Source organism: Drosophila sechellia, chromosome 3R (assembly GCF_004382195.2).
Source record: "Drosophila sechellia strain sech25 chromosome 3R, ASM438219v1, whole genome shotgun sequence".
Classification (NCBI taxonomy): Eukaryota; Metazoa; Arthropoda; class Insecta; order Diptera; family Drosophilidae; genus Drosophila; species Drosophila sechellia.
The window spans coordinates 29770445-29784773 of record NC_045952.1 but is presented as its reverse complement, the minus strand read 5'-3'; the positions used below and the strand labels follow the sequence as shown (position 1 = coordinate 29784773).

The following is a 14329-nucleotide window of genomic DNA, read 5'->3' as shown; positions in this document are numbered from 1 at the left end:
ACTTTCTTTGTTGGTTTTGCTTATCTAATTGAAATTTTGACAATTGTACTCAAAGCGCATCGGATTAAGGTTATCTGAAATTGAAATAGAGTTTTCATTGGCGATCTGCAGCATTCAGTCTTACATTTCGTCTTGAAGGCAGAACTTGCTGAGTGCAAAAATGCCGCTAATCTTTCTGCTGCTGTGTCTTCTTCCTGGTTATTTGGAGGGTGCTCGCATCCTGGCAGTGTTCCCCTTGCCAAGTCCTTCGCATTACTTTTTCGCCTTGCCCTACCTTAAGAGTTTGGCCTCCCTGGGCCACGAAATAACCAGTGTAAGTCCGTATCCACAAAGGGAACCGTTTAGGAATATACACGATATTCCAGTTCCGGAGGTTTTCGAAAACTTTAATGGTGAGACAAGATAACCATAGATCTGTTTTGTCAAATAGAATTACTTCGGAGTATTTTCCAGAGGTCCTTAGGATTGCATCTACTCCCAGGAGCATCTGGCAAAGTAGTGATTTCATCAACGAATATGTCCTTAATCTTACGAAGACAGTTCTGAATAACGAGGGCGTACGTCGTGATATTCTAGGCCCACAGAAGCCCCATTTCGATCTTGTGATAATGGATATCTGGCGAATCGACGTGCTCAGTGGCCTGGCTGCCTATTTCGATGCCCCGATAATCGGAATGGCTTCCTATGGCACCGACTGGAAGATTGACGAACTGATGGGCAACGTATCACCGATTTCGTACCTGCAGTCTCCCTCTTATCGGTTCTACGATCTGGAGGCCTATGGACAGCGCTTGTCACACCTGGTGGAGCGAACTATTTCTTATATAAACTATAAATGGCGGCATGTGAGAAAACAGGAGACTCTCTATAGGCAATTTTTCCCCAGCATCGCTGAGCGGAAACCCTTTTCAGAGATATCCCGGAACTTTGCTTTGGTCCTCGTCAATCAGCACTTTACACTGGGTCCTCCTCGTCCTTATGTTCCGAATATGATCGAGGTGGGTGGTCTGCATGTCGATCAGAACCCAGAAGCTCTGTCCGCCGAACTGGACCAGTTTATCCAAGGTGCTGGTGAATCTGGGGTAATATATTTCTCACTGGGAACCAATGTCAAAAGCAAATCCCTATCCGAGGATCGCCGAAGGGTATTGCTCGAGACTTTCGCCAGCTTGCCACAGCGAATCCTTTGGAAGTTCGAGGATGAGCAGCTGCCAGGAAAACCCCCCAATGTTTTCATTAGTAAGTGGTTCCCGCAACAGGCCATCCTGGCCCATCCCAATGTAAAACTCTTTATAACCCACGGCGGGCTACTGAGCACCATAGAGAGCATTCATCATGGAAAGCCCATGTTGGGGTTGCCCTGTCTCTTTGATCAGTTCCGAAATATGGATCATGTCAAGCAAGTGGGTCTTGGCTTGGTCCTCAACATAAAGCAAATGACTAGTGAGGACTTTACCTCCAACATTATACGGCTGCTAACGAACAAGAGTTTCGAAGAAACGGCAAGGATCACGGCTGCCAGGTATCGGGATCAACCAATGAAGCCCATGGAAACGGCGATCTGGTGGACCGAGTATGTCCTGTCTCACAAGGGAGCTGCTCACATGCAAGTCGCCGGCAAGGACTTGGGCTTTGTAAGGTACCACAGCCTGGATGTCTTCGGTACCTTTTTGGTTGGCGCTTTAGTTATCCTGGAAATTGTTACATCTCTTTTGGTAATGACCTTAAGGAAATGTCTCTTTTTAGTAAAAAGGGGCAAATCTGAGGTAATTAAGAAGAAGATTACGTAAAGGTTTTCTTTCTTACAATGTTTATTTAATATCAATCCAATAAACGAATATGGCTGCTTGAATCATGAAATGAGTTATTTGTCTTTAATCAAACTCTACTTTTAGACTGTCGAAATTATAGCTTTCAAAATTTTTTAAAATTCTACAAAAAGAAAAAAAATTCTTCACCATGAACAGACCTCCGGCGAACAAAAAGGATCAGGTAGTGTTGGTCGCTCTTACAGATTCTAGGCGACGTGCTCATTTGGATGATCAAAGTCTGGAGAGTGACATCAGGCTCTTGGACAACAAGTCAATGCTGTTGAAGATGCCGAAGGCAACTAAGCCCGCTAACTCGGTGGAACCTCCTCGTTACTACCGCCACTTGGAGTTCGACGGCATTGGTTATGAATTTGATAGCCATATTAGGACAGAGTTGGGCGATATGCTAGGTCAGATGTTCCGTCACCGTCGCAATGGAAGTCTGCTGCGGATCTCATCCCAAAGAAACCACAATCCCAGCCTCTTGACACGTCTCTTGGTCACTGAAGTCGACTCACTGATGGTTGAGATGCACTGCCGCCTAAAGGCAATTAATGTGGACTACTTCGATGTCCGCAAGTTCGACATGCTCAATATGTTGGTGCAACCCAAGGGCGTTCCCAAACGTCGAAGGGATTCGCCTAGCGGAAAAAGTGTCTCCAGCACCAAGGAGCTGTCCCAGTGGCTAACTAATGATCTAGCCCTGTTAAGAGGCCGTGGGATCGGTGATGACTATTTGCACTTCGAGTTTGTGTACCGGGATAGCCTGGTCTTGGAGCACCGGGTTCATCTTGCAGTGTTTCACATCTTTGGCAGCGAGAACCGACCAGATTTGGTGGAGTTCTTTACGAGCTTGCCACGAGGCAGGCAAAACGGTAGCACCCTGATGAACGATTGCTTGAAGGAGTCCTTTGACTTCAAGAGTCCTTCTCCTGCAGTGGTTTTGTTCGAGCTGCCCATAGCTCCCGACTTGAAGGATTCCAGGCGCAAGATCCTAAGGATGGCCGATGTGGCATACGGATGTCTTGATAAAGCTCGAAAAATGATGTCCAAGTCCAAGCCCGGTTACCAAAGTTCTACTAACTTGAGTAAATTAAGCAGGTCATCCGGAGCCGGCAGCTCCTTGAGATCCCTGCCCGATGTTTCCCTGGCCCATTTGCGTCGTACGGCCAAGTTCTCAGATGAGGACTACAATGGTCTGGCCTGTTGGTACGGGCGCATAGACTCCAAGTTCGCAGAGCTGAAACTGGGCATGGAGCAGCACTTTGTGGATCTGTACAAGCGGAAAAGCTTGGATCTGCGCAGCGAAATAAGATCAATGAATCAAGATCCGAGCGAGGAGAACGACGAAAGTGGTGGCGATGGCGTGAGACCACAAAGGCCGCCCAGAGACCTTCATTCCTCCAGTAGAATATACTCCATGCTGAAGAAGGATTTCAAGAAACTCGAAACTGAAGCGGAGGCAACCACATACGCCCCAACCCTTAAGGTGTACATCCGGACCAAGAACTACGAGCTTTCGGAGGCGGAAAAGGTCCTCAAACAGAGGGAGATGGAGAATCTGAGACTCGGCTTGATCCAGTATATCAGTGCGTCGGAGCCGAGCATTTCCGGGGACTAGAAGTTTGACTAAATAATCATCCGGCACTTGTGATGTCTAGTGAAACTCCTTTTCCCAAGTGAACAAATAAATGCAGTCCATTTAGATTTCGTATCGTTCTTATTTCAAGAAATACAGAGGTTGTAGGGTATACGTCATATAATATAATATACATTTATATATAAATACAATATTATTGTCAACAATATGTTTCATAGTAGTTAAACTGATTCCCCAGCTGCGGCTCCATATTTAATGTGTAATAGTTAATTATTTGAATGCTAAATAGGCAATAATATTTTCATATGAATAACACTAAGTGACGAACACTCAAAGCAACAACAACTAATGAAAGTTTAAATCAATGCTAGATCAATTCGATTGGATTCGTAATTAGACAACAATTTGCATATAGTGTTATTCTCAGTATATTAATATGTATGTTGGCAATGTTCCTGTTCTCGTTCAACAACTTTAATCGTTTCTCTTGTTGGATATGTGCATTATGCGATGGTCTTGTATATTGGCTTGGGCTTTGTACAGGCAGCACCCTCTACGATGCACACGTGAAACCTAAACTGAGCAACCTAAATGTAAGTATTAACTTAGGACAAGTGAAATTTAATTGCGGTGTCACTTAAGCTAGATTCGCTTAAATCAATAAAAAGTAATCAATCGTGCTCTAAATGTTCATGATTTGTAGGTACTAAGATGGGCTCTGTAGATCCTTCCGATGAGTATGTTCAAGCGTTCTTCTAGCTTTCTAGATCAAGCCAAGCCTAGAGCATGGTTCCTAAATGTCTCAAAAAACTAGATTTCAAATGCAGTTTATAATAAACAATAGCTTTTATCGGGACTTCACAGTTTGCCTAACCAATTTTCGAGAATACTTGAAAATCCTAAAAGACTCGTTCTGCTTGCACAGCTCTGTTAAAAAATGCCAAATCCAAATTCGAACCCAATTTACGGACAGCTCTGGACACCTTGATTCCTTGTAGTTTTCCACAGTCTTTCTTATAAATTTGGATCCAGACCTCTGTTGGGAACTTCCTCGTAATCCTATCCTCGTAATCCTGGGCCTTGCTTCAACTTAAGACTTACATGTGTATATAAAAATATATATATATGGTATATATCGTATAGTCGCCCAGGAGCTGGCAGAAGTTGTTGTGTGTTTCGTATGTATATCATTGGTTGGCTACACAAAAGCGTTTACGTTGTCTATATAATGCATTATGCAATCAAGTGTGTGCTTTTAAATGCTTTTCTCTGCTCTTGGCTAACTTGAAATATTATCTCTGCTGTCTTCCCCGAAGAACGTTCTTTACCTTTACACCTGAGCTGGTTTCGTCTGCTTTCCGAGTACCATGAGCATTTTCTGTAGGAATCGTGTGAGGCTTACTGAAAAGTATAAAACATTAAAGTCAGATTAGATGAATAGCTTGAGACGGGCTCATCTACTAGTTGGCTAGAGTTAGGGGTGCAAAGTAAGTTTAGGGTTGCAAAACTTGTGGTTCGTTAGTGGAGTTAGTAGTTCTTCTAGAGATTAGTGCGCAAGTAAAGGCAGGCAGGTGAGTCGAATGTTAGAACCAAAGTAAAACTAGGATAAATAGCAAACTTAAAAACCTTTGACGCCGCTTTGGGACGCACAACCATCATCAGTTTCTGCAGAACTTGTGTCAGTCCGCCTAGAATATCAAGAATGGGTGGGGATCACAGCGTGAATAAGTGAAAATCAACAGGAAGGAAGCAGATCTCGGCGAAGTCAGTGCGAATCTGGAACTCACCCATAGTCTTCTGGAACCAAATGGGCTTGTTCTTCCAGGCGATGAACACCAGGTAGACGGGTATGCTAGACAGGATCATCAGTATGCCGTATCCAGTCTCCACCGGACTGGCGTACATGGGCACCACGGTCACGAATATGGTGGCAATAAGGTAGACAATGGGGAACACCATGGGCACTCGGATGGGACGTGGCAGATTGGGTTGGGCCCATCTCAGCCAAGGCAGGCACAATACAGCCACACCGATACTCAACTAAGGAGAGTATTGAAGGATTAATTGGTGGCTTAAAGATGTTCACCAGCTAACTCACCCAAGTGGCAAAGCCCACGTAGTTAATCAGAGCAAAGATGTCAGAAACTGTGAGGTACAACATCGATAGAAGGGCCATGGCCAGAACCGCAGGAGTGGGGGTGAATCTCTGAATCTGGATCATGGTGAGGATCTCGGGCATCTGGCCGTTGTTGGCACCGGCGTAGAAGAGTCGGGAGGAGGTCAGCAGAATACCGTTCACAGCTCCAAACGTAGACAAGGCCACAAAAACTGGAGTAACGTAAAAGTGGCATTAATATACCTATTATGGGAATGTAGCAAATGAAACCCACCTGGAATGGTCCAGGCCAGCATGCCGAAGGCCCGCTCCGCATAGGTCACCGCCACGGCCGAGGAGCCCAGGACCTCATCCGGCGACAGGATGGTGTAGAAGGATACATTCGCCATGACATAGACAATGGTCACCAGTGTGCAGCTGATGGCGATGGCGCGGGGCAGATTCTTGACGGGATCCTTCAGCTCCTCAATGATGAAGTTCAAGTAATTCCTGTCAACGGCAGCGCAAATAAATCCAATTAGTAACTGCCTTCGCTGTGATGCGTAATCCGCCTACCATCCGTTGTAGGCAAACAGTCCGGAGTAGAAGGACAGCGCAATGGAGGTCACTTTCGTGTCCGTATTCTCAAATGTAAAGTATTGCGTGTTGCCGAGGGAAAGTTGGTAAACGCCAGTGGCAATGATGATAACCAGGGCCAGCAGCTGCGAAGGGAGCAATAGTTACAATTCCACCCGGGGAAACCCAATCCGACGGACTTACTTTCGCATATGTAAAGATATCCTGCACAGCGGTCGCCCATTTTACGTCCCAGCAGTTGATTAGGGTTAGCACAACTGCAACGCAAGCGTGGAAATTGAAAAGTAAAATAAACATACATATTCCATAAATGTACATGTGGAAAGGCCGCCTAACCCACATTCGAGCCTCCATCACGACTTTGGAGTCACGCCGAAGATACTCATTAGTCCAAAGATGCGAATGACCCATGTGGGTGATGTAATAATGCGAGGACTTTCATGAGCCAGCTGAGCCAATGACAACTCGTTATTTATGGTCCCCTCTATTGTCTCATACTAAATCAGTACTATTACTATTGCCATTACTATGAAGTGAGTAACTGGAGGAAGCGTCGACTATCAACAAGTGCGATTGGGCATTGGGAATAAAGTTTAGTCGGAAATGATTGATTTTTAATTGCGATTGATTGTGTGTGCAGTCGGTTCATGGACAATAAAAAGGGCAATACACCCGGCAAAGGATTAGTTTTTAATGTTTATCGAGCAGAAGCGATATATTGGTATGCATTGCCCTTATTTATAAACTTGAGTTTGATAAGGAATAATGTTATTATTACATATTATTAGTAATCATACAGCATACGGAACGGAGTTTTATCATAAATATATTATTAATTATTATAAATATTTATTAATTTTGATTGCTCACTGTAATCGGTATTTGTTTTCAAGCTAAAATCAAAACAAAACACTATTCCGGCAGACTGATAAGCTGTGTATGATGCATGTGGCAAACTCTTTTAGCATTTTCATTTGCTCACCACTCGATGATGCATTTAAATGGTTTCTAATCTATAGGTCAAGTACGCGAGTGCAGAGATTGCGCTGGAGGTTCTGGGCAGGTTCTTCCGCCCATAAACAAATTAACGAACTAAAATCGAAACTCACGGATGCAACAGACGGCGAGCAGGCGGGCCGAGTCCTCCGGAGGAGTGCACTCCGGGAAGAAGGGCTTCATGACGTAGGTGCTGAAGGTGAGGGCTACGATGGCCTGGGAGCAGGGTCGCACGATCATGCACTCAATCCAGAGCCGGATGAAGGCCATGAAGGGTCCGAAGGTCTCCATGATGTATGCGTAATCAGCGCCCGACTTGGTGATCATCGTTCCCAACTCCGCATAGCAGTAGGCACCCACCTGAAATATTAATAGATGTTCAATACTACTGGTACTTCTGTTTTGAGATAAACAAGCGAAATGGGGTTAATTTTTTCGATTTCTTTTCCGTTTAAAGTGTCGCAGGAGTGCGCAATCGTTGTCATCTGTCACCGCCACTGCGGCGTATACGTAATTTTATTGAGCAGGAGCCGCTCCTCGTGCGTTTGACACTACTTGTCATGTCTGTGTGCGTGCCTTTCTGGCTGTGTGGGTGTGGGTGTGGGTGTGTAGGAGGTTGAATTGGGTGCAGGAATTTCAAAAATTTCATTAAGCGTCGCTGTGGCACTCTGCCAGCATTCGTAATTGAATGAGAAAGTCCTTTCCCCGGTCCCACCCACAAGCTCTTTCCACTTGATTCCCCACCAGCTGGTGGTATTTGCCAGGTGCTCTGAGCTGTTTATTTACACCTGCAGCAGGGGCAACAGGTGTCTGGGTTGTCGGGTGCCCTACTCCCATTTGCATATCAGGTTAGTTGGGTTCACTAGCTCACACTCACCATCGAGAAGAGGCCGGAAATGACCCAAACGATGAGGGCCAGGTTGACACTGCCCGTGTACTTCAGCACTCCCGTGGGCGACACAAAGATGCCCGATCCGATGATGGAGCCCACTATGACGGTGCATCCATTGAGCAGGCTCATCTTGGCCTTCAGGGTCACCTCCCCGCCGCCGTCACCGCCTCCATCGCCGTTGGTCAACTTGGCAGAGGCATCTCCATTCCCATTCACGATCGAACTCTTCCGCGAGGAGTTCTTGCGGTTCAGTGACTCCGTTTCCATGCTGTCAGCACTGGGGTTCCGACTTTAAAAGTATTCTGGAATGTATTAGTTTGGGAAATTATTAGCCTAATATGTTGTCATATACACTTTCTCCTGATTTGAGCTCTCGCAAAATGCTTTGCAAGTAAGATCTCACACCCTTGACCTTCTCCGAATTAATTACATAGAATTGTTTACGCTGCGGCTTATAGACCCATAAATTGAACGTGTTAGCTAGTTTAATACTATTTATAGAAATATTTATAGCCTAGAACGTTATTCAAACACACTGCTGCTGTTGAAAGAAAATGATTCTTCCTCAATCGATGTACCTTTTAGTTAATGAACCTGCGTTTTTTATGGTGATAATCATTTTTGTTGTGTCTGGAGGGAATGGGCTATTCTGGCGTTGACTTTGAGAAATGGCGTGCTAATTGAGCTAAGGGGAAATCTCAAATATTAAATTCTAGATTATGTGCTAAGATGTGAACTAGTCAATTGCTTGTCTGCGTTTTATCAGATGTCTCAACTTTGTGTTTCACAGATGTTTGCCTGCCATTTCGTAATCTCAGCTTGGGAATTTCGAGTGGAGGCAATGCCTCCATTTTCAATGGCACTTCCATTCCCCCTTTTTATTCTGAGTGAAAGGTAATTAGAGGTCATTGGCAGGAGAAAAGCTTGCTCTACTTTTACCCTGGCCTCATGTTTTGGGCACAACCTCTTAATGTATTATTTGCACGGAGAAAAACGTTGCCAGAATCGAGTTTACTGAATAATCTTTATGAATATATTATGAACGGTGAGATATTTTCTTCATTATCATTATGAGGAAGCAATGGACTTCGCATTAAAAGTATTTCGCCAGGAGTTCGTTAAACCCAAAAATGTATATTGTGGCATTCCGTTCGGTGTAAAAGCCTGACTGGGCCCAAAGATTGATTGATAGGCCGCCGGTGGATGGCACGTGTGTGCCTATGAACTCGACACAAAGCCAAGGAAGTGGATCCCCCGAAAGCCGCGCCCCCTACATGGGGATTGGGTCACGCCAATTGTTTACCTTAGCGAGCCATGTGGCAGGAGGGGAAGGGGTTACTTCCTCAAGCGAAAGCAAAGGCCGGTGCTGGACCCACGCTCTGCATAAATTAGCATAGCATCAGAGGCGAGAATAACAAACACAATAATGCGATGTGTGATTCAGTCATGGAATAACTGGTTTAAATGGCACAAGCAAAACAAACAGGTGAACAAGCCAATGGACACCAGATCTATAACTCGGATCTGTGTATAACCCTCGCCGGCTAATTAGCCAATTGGCCCTCTGATGCTCTTGGCTTAACAGTTGGCCAGCCAAGCCGAACGGAGTGAAAACGGCCTAAAGATCCAATTACTCCAGATCTCGCCTGATGCAATGGTCGAATAGATTATGGATTGTGGTGGAAAATCGGCACTTGGGGTATTCCAATTATTTAGTGCGGAATTCAGGTGAATTCCGAACCGGAAAAAAATCGAAATCACATCTGTGGAATTCACAATGCAACTCGGCTTGCATCACCACTTAGTCACTGCCTTCAGGCGGTCTCTCTCTTTTTTCCGTGTGAAAGGCATTAGTTCGCTTCAGGGCAATTAGCTCTTTCGATCCGTAGCTACCCACTTACTTGACCCAATTTCTGCATAAATCGAGATACAAAGCACTCTATTGAAATTGGTGAGTCGTGTGAGTATAAACACACTGCCACAAAGAACTAACAAAATCCATTAATTTTGGTATGGTAAACAAAAGTCCATTGTGTAGTCCACATTAATCACATATCAGTTTCGAGGCAAGTGCCTAATACATCCATAGTTAGCTTAGGCTATCAAACAATTGAAGCTAATTGCTAAAAGATTATACAATTTGCTGGCAAAATAACACTGATATCATACGCAGGGCCATCTGCAATTACAATTGAATAATGAGAATAATTTGAAATGCAATTATTGTCAAGCGGAACAACATTCTTCGGCGAAACTATATATATTTTGAAAGCTAATCGACTAAAACCGAGATTCTTCAACTCAGACTGCCTAATTAAGTTTTTGGGTCTGGGCTCAGGGTTCAGTTATGCTATCACCATCGAATCTCAATCAACTAACTCTTATCAGAAACCAGAGTCAATTAGGAACTTCGTTTGATTCACAAAAATGAAAACAAGAGGAAACCGGCTTGAATCGATTATCAACAGGTACTAGCAAGTCTTTCACATAAAACAAATCTAAATATATACTTTAAACAGGAATTGAACGGTTGTATATATACACCACAGATCTGCACACATAAATTGTTGCGGGCAGTTTTTAATAGCCTTTTTATGAGTTGCCAAAATCGCCTCATGCGTTTCAATTTAAATTTGTGTTTTACCGCCGTTGCTTTTCCATATTATTAACACCTTTTTAATTTGGTTGGCATTCTTAATTCTTATGGATTTGTTCATCACAAACACAAGTGAGCAAGCATTGTCTATCTGCATCTGCTTAAATTGTATGATATTTGCCTAACGCCGAGCACTAAGTACTTAAGAGGCGATTAGCTCTGCTACCTTAAGAGATCCGAGCGTTTTCCCGCGAACTAATGGGCTTTCACTAACAAGTTCCGCCGGAGAAGCAGAACCGCACGCAAACAGCGGCTAAGGCAGACTGGCAACCACCGGCGATTCCATTCCGCTCCGAGGCATCTTCGCTCCGGAAATCTCAGCCAGAGGTTAGTCGCGTTCGGCACTGGTCGGCTGTGTGGAATCCCCTACGCGTCCATATGCACAGAGAGAAAATGAGGAGCTCCCACCTCCACCTAAACTTTGGTGGAGTTTATACTTAATTTTTGATGGCATGAATGTAAAGTAAATATACTTATACTATAGGTTTCAAAAACCCCGTCAATCCCGACTTTGCGCTACTTCGAACGTGTTCGATGTTCGTTCGAGAGGCTCGCTTGTTTCTAACAGGCAATACTGAATTTTGGAATCTGTAATTGCCCCGAAACAAGTTTTCTCAGGCAGCGTTTTGTTTGTGATCGTGGTTGTCTTTCGACGGCCGAGAAAAGGTTCTGTTTCTTGTGCCTGCCTTGTTTTTGGCGGGCGGCAAAGATACATGGTGCCTTTTATCTAACAGATACACGCGGACAAGCTCAAGAGCAAGAGTAATTTGGTTGAAGGTTTTCTGTTTGTTTACCCAAGTGGTAACAACCTTCGCGTGGGACGGGACCTGGAACTAACTAAGAGCACGAAAGTATCTTTTGCCGTGTACCTTTTTCCGTTCACACGTATGTAGGTTGCCTTTGTCACTCATAAGTGCAAATTAGATATAAGAAGCTCTGATTTTCGCGCGCATATTCAAATCTATTCCTGCCCACTTGCCGATCCATAATTGAATATATCCGCAAGATACCGGGGGCTTAGCTGCATCCGCACAAACGACTGAATTAAGTCATTCAAAGCTCCGCGATCTGTCGCCAACTGAAGCACAATGGCGAAGCCTCTGCAATTTCTCAGTAGAATTGGTTTGAATAACTTGTATTACTGGGAGTATTCTCCGCCTTTGAGCGTTACTTCAACCTAAATTCGCCCCGGGCCATTCGAGTTTATTGACCAACGAAACAAAGGCTGTGAGGCTGAGGTACAGGTCCAGGCTTTGATGATTCGGCCGACTGTCGATACTTATTTGGTTCTGTTCCGCGGCCGGTTTTTGGTTCCCAAACTGCTAGGTGCCCATCATCGAGTTGCTTAATCTCGGCTTTATTAGCAATTTGTGTATATAATCCCGAATTAACGACAATTGGCGGTGCGTCCAGCGACGTCATAGCAGCCGGTTAGAATGTATTTCTAAGTGCGTTAGTCTTATTAAATTCAATTCCGACTTTTCTGCCGCATTTGTGGCACTTTAGGAGCTCCCCGACTCGTTACTCAACTGATTTGATTGATACGATCGAGGCTTGTTTGTCATCCAAAGCCATAAGAATTATGAGTCCGATCAGCAGATGCTGCTTGCACATTCATTCTGAGTACACAACTTCACAGCCTATAGATAGTATCCTCAAATGCTTATCACGCTTATTAATTGTTATTTTTTCGGTTGTTCTGACTAACTAAACTGCGTACTTAATGCTTAATCACTGACATCCGTTGGAGCTGACAAATTGCGGTTTTCAGACTGCGAAAACAATTTAAGCGCTTTCATTTCATTAAATTTTGTGATGCATTTGGCAAATGCCAATAAATTTCAGGATTCCCCCCAAGGCCAAGGGCTTACCCCATCCTAAAAAGGCATTAAACTGGTAAGAGAAGAGTGTGGGCTATTTGATATCTACACTACCGGCGTGCCAAGTGCCAATAAGTCGGAGCACAACACACCTTTCCTTTCCAGAATAGGTGGGACGTGGGTATTAGGTGTCCTCCGCCGACGAACGACGCTCATTAATTTAGAGATCGACTCTGAGCCAAGTACTTATCGACGTGGCTGGCATGCCAAGTCCAATCTGACGTATGGTGACGTTTCTGACCAAATGCCAGGTTGGCATTGCATCAGACTCTTGTCCATAGGTAATATCTGGTTAAATGGTAAGTGGAAAAGAGGCGCCAAAGTGTCTGGAAGCTTTCGGAAGCTGTTTGCGTGGGAAGTTTGTGACGTCAGGGATTGCCATTTGTGACGTGTTAGCCAAAAATAGCGCGCAGAGGGCAAAGCGAAAGACAAAATGGCATAGATTCTGGCATACTCACACACAAATTTTAATTGATTTTTTTTGGCTTAGACTTAAGTGTAACTTGAGTTAATCAGGTAGTTAAATCAAGGAAGTTCCAAGCATTTTTTCACACCCTAAAATTACTGGCTTGATGCGACTTTTATTTAAAAACTTTAACAAATATTATTTATCTTTCAATATACGTTATTTGTTGAGCGAAATTGATGTGTAAGACCCGCTTTGTTTCCGTGGCCACAGTTCTCGTTCTACTGACGGGCAGTTCGGGGTTACAGCATCGCCAGAAAACGAGAGAGCCATCCGAATTTCATTCCCTCCACAAAAAGCACTCCGATAAGAGGTTCTTGAGAGCAGGAGCCATGGCCTTCGGCGGACCACGTTTTTTGAGAACCTTTTGCGAACTGCAAATTACACATTTCGCAGCCGAGGGGAACTCACAACCCCCGGCCATCGTCGAGGATTCTTAGAGGTTGGTCTTCGTGGGCTTGGTCTTTCAAATTATGCCAGGCCCTCCACGCTTCTTGGATTTTTCTCTGGCGGCTCTTGCTTTTTTGCGAGATGTCTGCTCACGTTCACGGCTATTCGAATGCCTTTTGTTGCCCGCGCATAAATTTTCGGCTTGGCACAACGTTCTTCGGGTTGCTGCTCTCTGGGATTCGCCTCACTTTATTGTTGTATTCAAGGTCAGCGGGGTCCTGCTGCGCATGTCCTGAAAGAGCTTTTGAATGCGTACACTAGAGCTCTTTAAGAAAATGTTCTGAAGAAGTACCTCGACCTTTATACGGTCAAACATAAAAAACGGACGGACAGAGTCGAAAACTTTAGCTATTATAGTTCCCGAGGTTTCGTCTTTCATAAACATCAAATGATCTTGTTTAAGAATTTATTTACCTATTACGTTTGCAAAAGCTTTTTCATACCTGTTACATGTCGTCGGCGGTCCCATGATACCCTATGATACTCAAGTAAAGGGTATAAATAGCAAAGACAATATTATTTCAAGCCAAGACAAAAACCAATATTTTTTACGCCATTTTTATACAACCACCATGTAGAATGTTACGCGGTAAAATATATTAGTAAAATAGTTGTATAAGTAAAAATTTGACATGTATGTAGATATCAGGTAGAAGTTACGCATATAGTAATTGTAAATATTAAGCTGCTTAAAAACAATGCAATTTTAAAATAATTTATGTGTTTTTTAATTTCAGCAATCATATAAATAGTAAAGCTTAAGAGTAAGGAATTATAATGTTAAATTTCTCCTTTTCCCAGCACATTTCATACGCGGCTTTACTCCCATTTTTCCCCTTTTGGGTTTTTTTAACAATTTGTAAGTAACATATCGAATAAATCCGGG

The 14329-nt window shown here is 43.9% G+C and overlaps 3 protein-coding genes across 5 annotated transcripts; 2 read left to right on the top strand and 1 right to left on the bottom strand.

Moving 5' to 3' along the window:
• The first annotated feature begins 160 nt into the window (after nt 1–160).
• On the top strand, nt 161–1847 carry LOC6612980 (UDP-glucuronosyltransferase). The gene is made up of 2 exons (XM_002037435.2): nt 161–392; nt 454–1847. Exons 1-2 carry the CDS (start codon nt 161–163, stop codon nt 1788–1790), a joined length of 1569 nt encoding a protein of 522 aa, XP_002037471.1. The 3' UTR covers nt 1791–1847.
• Nucleotides 1848–1854: 7 nt separating this feature from the next.
• On the top strand, nt 1855–3516 carry LOC6612979. Its single transcript, XM_002037434.2, has one exon. The coding sequence runs from the start codon at nt 1960–1962 to the stop codon at nt 3430–3432; it is 1473 nt and encodes a 490-aa protein (XP_002037470.1). The 5' UTR covers nt 1855–1959; the 3' UTR covers nt 3433–3516.
• On the bottom strand, nt 3513–13098 carry LOC6612978 (Y+L amino acid transporter 2). Of its 3 annotated transcripts, XM_002037433.2 has the most exons (10): nt 10814–10916; nt 7977–8293; nt 7213–7459; nt 6287–6360; nt 6083–6228; nt 5802–6016; nt 5510–5739; nt 5199–5451; nt 5038–5099; nt 3513–4812 (listed from the first exon to the last, which is right to left on the bottom strand). In XM_002037433.2, the coding sequence occupies exons 2-10, from the start codon at nt 8256–8258 to the stop codon at nt 4810–4812; spliced, it is 1512 nt and encodes a 503-aa protein (XP_002037469.2). In that variant the 5' UTR covers nt 8259–8293; nt 10814–10916; the 3' UTR covers nt 3513–4809. The 3 variants fall into 3 exon arrangements, with proteins under 3 accessions (XP_002037469.2, XP_032577237.1, XP_032577236.1); XM_032721346.1 differs by lacking the exons at nt 5038–5099; nt 10814–10916 and adding an exon at nt 12986–13098; XM_032721345.1 differs by lacking the exon at nt 5038–5099.
• Nucleotides 13099–14329: the final 1231 nt, after the last annotated feature.